At 46.5% G+C, this 12,246-nt stretch overlaps 1 protein-coding gene across 1 annotated transcript in view; it reads left to right on the forward strand.

Moving 5' to 3' along the window:
* The first annotated feature begins 3,243 nt into the window (after positions 1 to 3,243).
* Positions 3,244 to 12,246, forward strand: part of CLDN10 (claudin 10) — a 91,317-nt gene continuing 82,314 nt past the window's right edge. Inside the window, exon 1 of the mRNA XM_045839131.1 lies at positions 3,244 to 3,703. Within this exon, the coding sequence (XP_045695087.1) occupies positions 3,466 to 3,703 (238 nt within the window). The 5' untranslated portion in view covers positions 3,244 to 3,465. The remainder of the gene's footprint in view (positions 3,704 to 12,246) is intronic.

Consider the following 12,246-nt stretch of genomic DNA (forward strand, 5'->3'; position numbering starts at 1 on the left):
GAGGGAAAGTTAATCAATTAGACTATCAGCTCAAAAAACTCCCAGAATGCAGTAGAGACAGAGAAACAATACATTAAAGAGAGGCTGACCCAGAGGATGCTGAAAAACTGATCTCACCCGAGCTACAGGAGATCAAGAGAGGATACGAGCCCAGAGGTGGTATCTGGGAGGGAAGGGACTCACAGTGTCCCAAAAGTGATGAAAGCTATGAATCATCGGTTTTAAGAACTTCAGTAAATCCCAAAGAAGAGTTAAAAAAAAGTCCCACAGTGAGAAAATCACAGTGAGACTGCCAAATCAAAGACAAAAGGAATCTTTACGCTAGCCAGAGAGAAAACACAGACTTAACCTGCAAAGAAAAGACAGCTCCGACTCTTGATTTCTCCGCGGCAGCAGAGGAAGCCAGGTGAAACGAAGTTACATCTTCAGAGCGTTGAATCACAACCATGGTCTCCTCACAGCTGCACGCTCACCAAAATTACCCACCGGAAGCAAGCACAGAGTGAACACAGTGTCTGCACGAAAGCAAACATGACTACTGTCAGCTCCTCACTAGAGAAACTTCTCTAAGACAGACTTTAAGAAGACAATCACCTCACAAGGAAGGGTTGAGAAGCAAAATGCAGAAGCGAGGGGACAAAAGTACCATATTTTGCTATGCATAATGCACACCCACGTTTTTGGCACAAACTTTCAGGGAAAAAAATCTTTGTTTTATTTTTTTAGTTAATTAATTAATTTATTTTTATTTAGATAAAAGAATCTTAGCATGTATTTTTTGAACATACAATGGTACAAGAAACTTTGTGTAACAAATGATTACAAAACACAAGAACAGATACAAGGTACAAGAAATTTTATATACCAGGAACAAATTAGTACCACCTATGTACACCGCACAGCTTTATAAACTTCCCCAAAAATTCGGATAAAAAGTGCACATTTACATGGCAAAATATGGTAAACAGTGATTGGGGTACAGTAATAATAATGTGTGGAGGTATTTGTGGAGCTAAAATCTAATCTACGGGGCTAAAAAAAGCAAACAACACAGAAATAAAGTAATAACACAGACCAGAAGAAGAGTTATTAATGTTAAAACTCCTTAAGTTTCTTGCATTATTTAGGAGAATAAAGATAATGATTAACTTCATATATATATAATTAATATTTCTGCAGTAACCATTAAACAATACAAATAATTTATAACTTCCAATTTAATAGAGTAGAAAATTGGAATGTGAAAAATTTTAACTCAAAAATTTAACCAAAAAACAAATATATATACACATATATCTGAGAAAAATGGGAAAAATGATATGTTAGATAAAATAGATGTTAGAATGAGCCTTATCTTTAAGAGTAAATCTGCCCTAACTGGTGTGGCTCGGTCGGTTGAGTGTTGTCCTACAAACCAAAAGGTGGCCAGTTCAATTGCAGGTCAGGGCACCTGCCTGAGTTGTGGGCCAGGTCTCTGGTGACTGGGGGCATGCAAGAGGCAACTGATCAATGTTTCTCTTGCACATCGATGTTTCTCTCCCTCTCTTTCTCTCTCCCTTTCCCCCATAAAAAAAAGAAAGAATAAATAATTTTTTTTGAAAAAGTATCTAGTAAAAAAATGTAACAAGACCTTCCTGGATTAAAGTATATGACTTAAGTGGAAAACATTAAAAATGGTTAAATAAATGAGGAGATATACAATGTTCATGAGCAAGAAGACTTAACTTTATAAAGTTGTTCATTTTCCTCAAATCAATCAATAGATACAATTCCAACAAACATTGATATGTTTGTTAGAAATATGTTTGTGTGTAACTTGATAAGCTTACTCTAAACATACAAGGAACAGCAAATAGCTTTAAAAAAATTTCCCAGACATTCTTGAAAAAAGAAGAGCGTGGTAAGAGGCATCAACAAGATCTCAAGATATATTTATAGGATTAGAGTAATTAAGCAATCTGTACTGTCTTGGGAACAGACACGCAGGTGGGTGGAACAGAGCAGAGAATCCAAAACCAGACCCATGAAGATACTGATACCTGGTGCGACAGAAATATCACTGCTGGTTAGTAGGGAGTCCAGGGACTGTTTGGTAAGGATTTTTTTAAAGGGCATCCACATTATAAAAATAAAATGATACCAAATCATAAAACACACAACGTAATTCTGGATAATTTAGAACGTAAGCTAAAACTTTGAAATAGAGTAAAGGGCAATGTGTTTATTTTGCCTGAGAGAAGATTTCTTCATCTAGATCACAAAGGCACAAATCGTTTAGTAAACGCTTGATAAATTGGACTGTGTTAACACCAATTGAGACACTTTATCAAAAGGCCACATAAAGACAGGCCACAGACTAGGGGGAAATACTTGCAACTTATATCATCAACAAAAGATTACTATCCAGAATATGTGGATGACTAATGTAAATGATAAAAAGTCAAATAACTCCATGGGTAAAATGAGCAAAAGCTACAAAAGTCTTTGCAAGCGAAAACACAACAAGCCAATAAACACATGAAAAGCTGCTCAACCCCAGTAACAATCAGAAAAATACAAATTAATGGTCACAGTGGGCTGCCTTTACATCCGTCGGAGTGGCCGATAGACACGGAGATTCTGCCGACACCACGGTACCACGGACTATGAAGCAAGGAGAGGAGGACCCCCACTCCAACACTGAGAGTGGGAGGCGGCTGCCACACGGCTCGGTAAAGCCGTTCAGAAGGGCCCATGAAGCTGGAGGTGTTTCCTCCACCCCAGCAATTCTGTTTCCCGGACACACCTTGGAGAAATGCTCGCACAAGTGCACAAGGAGAAATTTATGGGAATGTTTGTAGCTGTTCCCGTTGCTATGGGCGGGGCAGGGGGGGCAATATAAATGTCCCTCTCCAGGAAAAGGGGTAAGTTGGAGGATAGTCACTTAATAAAATGGTACACACAGCTGTGGCATACAATGAACAGCAGCTATGTTCCTGAACAGAGGTAGATCTTACAAACGAAATACTGTGCGGAAAACAGAGGCGACGGAATACACACAGCGATTCCATTCATATAGAATCAGCAGCGAGCACGAGTAGAGCAATTGGTCAAAAAAGCCTTCGCGTTACTGTATAATTTGCACTTTGTAATATCTGGTAGTCGCCTGGTTAGCAAAGCTTCAGGTTAACAGAAAATTAAGCATTAACTATGGTTCCAGGGGGGAAAAAAATCTGTGGAAATGAAAATCTTTAAAATCCAGCCACAAAATTTTAGTAAAATATCCCTGTAGGACACTAGGGAGGTCTTCCTGCGCCTATCTTCGAAATGTCATCGGCAAATCAGACTTTCTCCTAAATGCTGGGGCTCCCTCTGGCCACCCGAGCATGACCCACGCTGACCTGCCTGCACTGACCGGCTGCAACACCGGCCCAAGGGTTACTTGGCCACCGCGCGCCCAGACCACCGACCTGTGCTGCCCGGACGATGTCCCTGCGAAGGCGGAGCGCCATGGACCGGGCTCAGATCTCCGCTCTGGTGTTCGGTGTCGGCGGGTTCGGAGCTCTGGTCGCTGCCACCGCGTCCAACGAGTGGAAGGTAACCACTCGAGCATCGTCCGTGATAACCGCCACTTGGGTTTACCAGGGCCTGTGGATGAACTGCGCGGGCAACGCGCTGGGCTCCTTCCACTGCCGCCCGCACTTCACTATCTTCAAAGTAGAAGGTAAATGCGCGCGTCGTGGCTTTGCCTGGGGTCGAAGTTAGCGCTCTGATGACTGAGTGTTTCATTCAAGTGCCGTGATTTGCCCAGGATGGATGGGGTGTGCGAATGTTGGCTGAAAGAACTAAATCCGGTATTTTAATAACGTTGTGGATCTTTTAGAAATATCTCATGCAGATGATAGACTCATCGGAAAGGGCGGAAGTGAACTGGCTCGTTTTAAAGGATAGCTTCAATTTGCCTTGTGCCTTGCGTCATGGAGGAATAAATCATGTTATCCTATGCTTTCCTGGGCCATCTGAACATGAAATACACACACACATGTACATATTGCTGTATATTCAGAGTGCTAGAAGAATACAATGATAAGGCAGTGTGGGGTGAAAAAGGACTTCTGTTTTCAGAAAGGTTTCCATCTTGTCGTATTTAGAGATAAAATAGCAGAACAAGAAGAATTTTAAAAGTAGCTCAGTGAAGGACAAGGCCCATGAACTTTTCCTTTTTGTTACTTGGCTTTGTTTTTAAAATACGTAGGCAAGCATTCATGGTTATGCACATCAGAAATTCTATTACGAGTGTCTGAGTCTTGAAGAGGAAACTTAAAAAAAAAAGCCACTCTCATAGTTCGGTCCGCCTCCAGGGAATCAATGGTTTGCTTTTATGTTGTTATAAGAATCATTAGCTGCCTCTGCTTCCTGTGTATTTGATATGTTTACAAATTGGCCACAAGTTCTGGGTGTATCATGTTAAAAATCATCCCTGGTACTTTACAAAATCTAGACTTTTCACAATCAAATGGCAAAATTGTACCTTGGCCCCTGCAAAGAAAATGGAATAACATTTTAACTAGGAAGTTACTAAAGCATAATATTTTATGGGACTTTTGTGTCAAGGCTTCAGGTCACTAGTCTACAATGTGTGCCAAAGGATACAGAGAAGTTAATTAATTAAGCACTTAGCTAAAGCCAGGAGATTGCTAATGGCAGTCAACGGGAATGTTCAAGCCTGGTACGTACCAGGTCGGATGTCAAATCGTGCGGACTTTCCTAAGCACTTATTTTAGGAATCAGTGTTGTGTCTCTCCTCGGCCTTAAATGCTCAACTGACTTTGGGACGTTTCAAAATTGGTCCAAGGGACAATTTTAAAAGGAGAGTAAGGGTGTTCTGGAGATCCTGTTTTCCCTCACGAAATGACAGCATTCACGAAGTGACGAGAAGAACAACACCGTCTCTCACTCCTTCTCTGTGGCTCCACCCCTCGGCCCCTTCCCACCCTGGGCAGCGGAGAAAGAGCTGTCGCGTGGGTAAGTGTTTTTCTTTGCCTTCCGCTGGGTTCATCTTTAAAAAGAAAATGTCTTGGCCTTATTACCCTCCATTTTATACTCCTTAACAAAACCCAGGCATTGTGAAAAACAGGCATTCAACCTCAGCTCCAAGGTGGGCTAAAGAACATGGTAGACTTCAGTATGATTCCAACAGCTACTTCTCCAAATATCTTAGAAGCCACAGATTTAGAAATGTTGTTGCTGCGTAGCGTGCGTGGTGGTCCAAATAATCTTCCACTCTTAAAATGTTAATCACCCCAATTTTGCTTCTTGACAGTAAAAATAATGCATTCGATACCTGCAGGATAGCCTGCTCACAGAGTTACATTGAAAAATCTAGTCCAAAGCTTCGATTAGAATATGCAAAATTTACGTTGACATAATCTCTCCACTCTCTCCGTCCTGAATTGGAATCTTTATGAAAGATCCAGTTCGTGCAGAAACCCGTGTTTCCCATCAGGATCACTGTGTCACGCTTCCACGGGAAACGGGGGCTCATGCACTTGGACTTCTCATTCACGTGGAGCGCGGCTGACGAGGCTGGCTGTGTCTCCCCCCTGCCTACCGGACCACACACCGACGGGGCCGCTGGGGCAGCTTTTTGTGCCAACAGGCTCCCAAACATCACAACGATTCAAAGTTCAGAAAAGAACTCCGAGGCCAACAAGGAGCGCAAGTGGTTACATCACATTTTAAAGTAACCTAATCCTGCATTGTCAATTTGAGACGACTCTTCTTAGCCTTGGGCCACGTGAAGCCTTCTCTAAGAAAGAAAAACAGAAAGTCTTTGTAAGCTACTAGGGTTGTGTTTTTTTTTTCCTTTGCTGGTTACATAACTTCATTGCCAGAGTCACACTTCCCCCCCGCCCCAGCCTCCCTAGATGTCCCATTAATAACCATGTTTTTTTAGGGACTCATTTAGGTAAATAGGGACTGCGCTCTTTGACGACACGATGTAAGCCAGCACCTCTTTAGACAAGGAGCACTCAGAGTTACTGCGGAGAACGCAGGCCCCTCCAACAACAGTTCCGTGAAACCAGTTTGGGGAAAACGCCACAGGACCCCTGTAATTACATCCTCCCTGCAGCCCAGAAACTTCTCGACTCAACTTCAAAAGCCCTTCACCGTCTGTAAATGCAATATCACTGCAGGCTGTACTAAAGAACAGCAATTCTGCCCTGACTGGTATGGCTCAGTGGGTTGGGCATCATCCTGCAAAGCACAAGGACACTAGTTGGATTCCCAGTCAGGGCACACGCCTGGGTTGCTGGCCAGGTCCCAGGCTGGGGGCGTGCGAGAAGCAACAGATCAATGTTTGTGCATGGATATTTCTCTCCCTCTCTTTGTCCCTTCCTTTTCTCTCTCTAAAAACAAGTATATTTTCAGAAAGGCTTAATCAAAGAACAAAACTTTAGTTGAGGAAATTTGAAATATACTTGCCTTTACAAGTTCATGAATCGGGTAGCAGCACATCTAGCAAGTAATGGGAAGCCCCGAAAAGCTGTACCATATGGGAAGTTTTTATGGGCAGAAACTGGGTGGGGCAATAAAATTATCAGCAAAAGAAAAGAAAGGGTTATCTCAGGCGATGTTACCTTTTGGGGGCGCTCGGGGCGGCAGCGGGGGGTGGTCTCCTCAGGCCGACTGCCTTACTTTCTCTTGGGAAGGACGGAGAGGCCCACCTGACAGATCACGTCATTGGTACCGACCAGTGAATTTAGACAGAGCAGTTAATGCCACATTCCGGGAGCAGGCTGAAAGTGCAGGCAGGTCAGGTAGAAAGTCCAGGTTCGGTGCCATGGGCTTCCGCAGAAGTGACTCCCTTTGGGGTCTGTGGTTTTCTCTTTAAGAGCCGCGTCTCTTGTTTTGTTGTTGTTGTTGTAGTTGTTGTTGTTTGTTTCTTCCCCTCTCGTGTCAACGTTAATAGGCACGTTTTCATAGGCATGAAAGTAAAGCGTTCCTCGTGGGGACAGAAGCAGTGATTTCTGGTGGGGAAAGCTGGATCCAGAAGGCATCGCTCCCAGTAGAATTTAAAACTAACCTGGGGTCCCTCTGAGGAACATAACAGCCTGAGCTGTTATATTCTCCTCGTGCTCTTGACTCAGAGTGAGCTCTGGATATCTATTTGGAAAAAAAATGGCTGAATGAACAAAATAATGAGTGAGACAAGTAGCGCATCATGAGGACAAAATTGTATTCCTGGAGGAAGGCTGGAGTGTCAGGAGCCGAGGAGTGATTCAGGACGTGGGGCGACAAAAGGGAAGATCGCTGGATTGCAGTTCAGCCGGTGGAGCTTCAGGGTCTGACTCTTTTCTTTACCTAGCCCTAAGACCTTGACTTTGGCAAGGAAACCCTCTGTGCCTCATCCATAAATTTCCCTCTTCCATGAATTGAGGGAGCTGGACTCCAAGAGTTCCTTAAAGTACCTTTCAACCTGGAGTTTAACCCAAGAGCATCACAATGCTTTGCCACCTGGTGGGAGAAGTGCACCAAATTATGGCTGCAAAAGGCTCCTCTGAGATACTGCAGTTGCTCAGGAGATGAGTCCTTCTGGCTGGCTTCCTGTGTTACTGACCATTTAGAGTCTTACTGCATCTGGGTGGAGATCAGTTTAAATGACCTTGACTGACCATACGGCCCAAGGGAAAGTGGCAGGATTTCGGTGGGATGAAGCCAAATGCTATTCTGGAAGCTGGCAGGCAAACGGTGCTGGCTGCAGTATAGGATGAGCCTTCTCTCCTCCCCTCCCAGCTTCACCCCTGCCCCCAGTCCCTTATCAGTCACTCTATACCATGCAGGTCGGGGGTGAAAAGGAACGGCATTTGCTAGAGAAAAACGGGTTTTCTATGGATGCTCAACATACAGGGAATAGCTAGGAGCCACCTGATGTCACAATTTTGGATTTCTTGCTAGTGGAAACGTGTGTGTTAGTTCGTGATTAAATAACAGCCGTAAATAAATCTCAAACAACAGTAATGAATAAATGAAAACTGTGGAGTCGATGAGGGAAAATTACCTTTAATAATTTAGTGGCTTCAAAAATAATACACGCACGACATCTCTACCTCTTCGGAAGGCATTTGCCTTTAACTGCAGGAGAGGCTGCTGTTTGCTAAGATTCTGACTCTGCTTTCTGAGACTTAACTTATTTTTTAATTAATTTTTTAAAATTTTATTGTATTTTCCCTTGTCATTTAACCCTCTCACGCCCCGCCATCGACACATCTGAATTTCAACCAATAAGCCTGAAATTCATTTTAATCTTAGATCTATCTCTTGCTGTGTTCCAAATGTACACACAGTTACTTAAAAGCATAGAGAAAAACTCAAGGTTTCTCTTTAGCATTTATCACCCCCAACATCAGCCTAAGGAACATCCGTATGTTCTTGTCCCCACAAAAAAAAACATGCCATAATTGTATGTGTTTACTGAAACACTCAATGACGCGTAGACTCTGGGCAGGAGGAGCCCATCGAGTTGTCTGTGTGCAGAGAATGCAGGTTCTGGGGACCCAGCGAGGAGGGGCCGTGCACCTGTGCCCGTGGGTGTGCTCCCGGAGGAGGACAGCCGGCCGGCCGGCCAGCGGTCAGCCCGGAAGGGTAAGCACTGTCTGCTGGTTGGGTTCCTTGGACCAGCGGGCTTCCCAGAAGAACGGGTGCTGGCTCCACCTTGAAAGGGGGTAGACGTTTGCCAAGGAAAAGGACAGGGCGGGCACTTCCAGCCAGGAGTCCCCTCCAGCTGCACAGCTTGCTAATGGGTTGACTCTGGGCAACATGCTTAATCAAAGACCTCCCCCCACCCCGCCACAGAGTGACAATGATATTATCCACTTCAGAGGGTGGTGGTGAGGGTGGAGTCACCTAGCACAGAGCGTGCAGCGCGATGCCTGGCCCCCCAGCAAGGGTCTCGAAGCGGAAGGGAGCCAAGCGCATCCGGGAAGCACAAGCAGGCTGAGAAGACAGAAGCTGGAAATGTATGCGGGGATGTTCAAAGCCGGGCTCGGGCTGCAGAGCGAGGGGAGTTGCATGGGGGCCTTAAGCCCTCTAGGCGATACACGTGGACTTTCGCTTGGAGCTGGGAAGCTATGGAAACACTGGGAGCAGAGAACGCCCGATGGGACTCGTCCTGTGGGAAGACCTGCGGTGTTTCACAGTAGAACCCGAATCAAGAGGGGAGCGGTGGGGACAGACAGGAACGCACTTAGACAGGAAACGGATAAGACTTAGGAACACGGCGACACGTGAGGGGTGAGAGGCATCAAGGATGCCTCCGAGGACGCCCACCAGGAGACGCAGTGGCCAGTGAAAGAGGAAACTGGGTGAAGAGCAGGTCCCAAATAAGTTCCAGTCCCCCCCCCACCCCATACAGTATTTCCCAGCATGTACCAAAATTTCAAGCAGATTCTAAACTTAACAGGTGCCTTTAAAAAAAAATCAATTATATAGAGCGAGAGGGTATCGTTTGATTGAGTTTAAGTTATTTTTTTTTAATTGTGCTTTTTGGATGTTTGATAAAAAACCAACAGGAAAATGTAGCAGCTCTAAGGATTAAGAGTGCAACCTTAAGCGCCATGAATAGCATGAGAATAGCAGAACCAGGAGGGTAAGAGCAGCCCCTCGCCCCTGCCACACTCCGTAGTCAAATTGCAGAGTGCTAGTCTTGGGGGCCACGTTTTAAGGGATGTGGGCCTAAGCCACATTCGTCGATTCTAGAAGAGGACCGATAACCAGGCGGATGAGAGATCTGGAAATAACTCCACATGGGAAACTATTTCAGCTGGGAAACAGGAAAGGAAAACGGAGGCAGGGACAGGACACGAGGAAAGGAGACAAGTAGGAACAGTGACACGTGTTGCTAGGGACTCTGATTTGGGGGTGCTGCGAATAAGAAGGTTCTACTCGAGTTGCCCAGCGATGGACCAGGCGGTCTCACGAGAACGGGCTAGAAGGGGCCCGGGGAGGCAGGCTGACGACCCCCCACTGACGAGGTGGGAGAAGTGACTCCTGCACTGGCCGGCAAGACAGGCTAGGTGATAGCTCAAGGCACTTCAGTTCGAGAGATGTGAGATTCTGTGAACGTGTAAGGACAAAGAGAAATATTTAAAGATCGAAACTCCAGATTTGCATGTTGACTTCAACACCTTTAGCAATGGTGGACCCTGTGTTGGGCACTTCGGGACACTCTGTGGCCCTGACCTGGAGCTGGCACAGCTGAGAAGGGACCACGAGTTAAAGTACTGTTATACTTTATGTGCGATATTAATGTCACCTTATCTTTAAAATATATTAATATGTGTTAAATTCATATAATAAGTATGCACTTCTCCATCTCTGATATTTTAAAGGCGCCTACGAAAACCCTAGGGTGTGACCTCTGACCCTTGCCTGGGGAAAGAATGACTCTTTCTAAACCCAGGCACTGAGCTGAGGGATGGGGTTTGGGGGATACAAGAAGACAAGTCCTGCCTTTAACTGAGTTTCTTCGGGTCAGTGTTTTTGATTTTTGTGCACAAAATACAGTCCATGTGTAACAGCCAGACTGGCCCCCCTGCCGGGACACTGGTTTTCTCTAGAACAGAAAATGCAGACTTTCAGCAAGGTGCACGGGGGGAGGTGGAAAGCTATTTTCTCCCTAACTCATGCCAGCCAGGGGATGTCACTTACTTCTGCCAGCAAACCTTGAACCCGTTCTCTCTGGGGATTTCAGCCTGATCTGTGAGACTCCTGAAAATGTCCCCCCTAAACTGAGCCCCTCTGCTTTAGTGGTTGAGAATCCCCTTTGGTGTGATGTACCCCGCAGTGTCTGTGAAATTCTCCCTAGAGCAGTGAAGACATCCCCTCCCCCACCTGCGCTCCCAGACTCCCAAATCCAGAAGTAGGCCAGCATGCACCTCTCTTCCTTGCTTTTCCCAAGTTCTGGTCCCTGCCCCTGGTCCATCGCCAAACCCCATCGCACCCGCCCACCCCACCCTCCCACTCCCCTTGCCAGGGGGTCTGCGTGGTCTGCGACTCAGCCTCCAGGCCCCCCCCCCCCCAGCTGACCTAGATCGGGATCAAATATCAGAAGGACGTTTTTCTGCCCTTTGGCTTGCTAATCAAGGGCACCCAGCACTGCCAGGTAACACTTGCAAAGGCAAAGCTTCCTCCAGTTTAACTCTGGGCTTTATTCAGCGGCCCCTAGAGAGCACCTACTCTGTGGCAGTTCCAGCTGCCACAGGCCCATTGGGTCTGCAGAGTGACCCTCTGAGTCAGGCGTTATAACCGTGCCCATTCCACCGTTCTGAGGCCTCTGGAACTTGGAGAAGTTCCATAACTTGCTCAGCTGCATGGCTACGGGGGTGGCCCTGGTAAGATTTAAATGCCACACTGGGTGACTGCGGAACCCATAACTTGACACCCTGCCCATCGAGGACTCCCCGTGGCTCATTTCCAGCTACAGGAATGCACCCTAACTGTCGCAACATTGATTCTCAGGCCCGCTGCTTCTGTCACCCTGGATCAGGGGCTTAACTTTTTCTCCAGTGTGCGCTTCTGCTCACACCGTTGGGGGCGAGTGCCTGTCTTCACCATTCCTATCTCTGCTCTTCCTCCAAACGCCACCTCAGATGCCACGTGGAGCCTGTTGAACCTTCTCCCTGAAAGGAAGGAACCTTTGTCTTCCTCCGTCCTCCACGGCACTCGGTGCTCTTCTCATTGTGATTCTGTCACTCTGGCTGGTGTGGTGCTTAGTCGTGCTCTTGTCCGCTCCCACCGCTGGACTGCAAGCTCCTTGAAGACAGGGTTTGGGAGATTTGTTCTACCCCCTGCCCGAAAGAGTGCCCTGCATGAAAGCCATGCCCTACGGGTGTACGTGGACCTAGTGGATTATTTGTTGGGTTGAATAAACAGGAGTGAGAACAGGACCGCAGGACATGGACGCCTTTTGCAGGGTCGCCGTCCTGGGCGCCATCACTGAGTCTGTCCAGGTTGTCAGGCCCCTGTCGCCCTGTCCTGGCCGAAAGCAGAGCAGGGGAGACATGGCAAAGCACCCCAGGAAACTCGCCGGAAAAGAAGGAGTCCAAGGCAGCCTTTCTTGCTCCTCACAGGGAGTTGTGCTGGCTGGCCTCGGGAGCTTCTTTCTTTGCTAAGAGCTCGAAAACCATCTCTTGAGTGACCTGCTCTAGAAGTTAGTTGTCTGGAGTGTGCTCCCAAGCTTGCCGATGGCGATTTCTGAGATGTAGC

This window comes from Phyllostomus hastatus, unplaced genomic scaffold (genome assembly GCF_019186645.2).
Source record: "Phyllostomus hastatus isolate PE091 unplaced genomic scaffold, TTU_PhHast_1.1 phas_contig_29, whole genome shotgun sequence".
In the NCBI taxonomy this organism is placed as follows: Eukaryota; Metazoa; Chordata; class Mammalia; order Chiroptera; family Phyllostomidae; genus Phyllostomus; species Phyllostomus hastatus.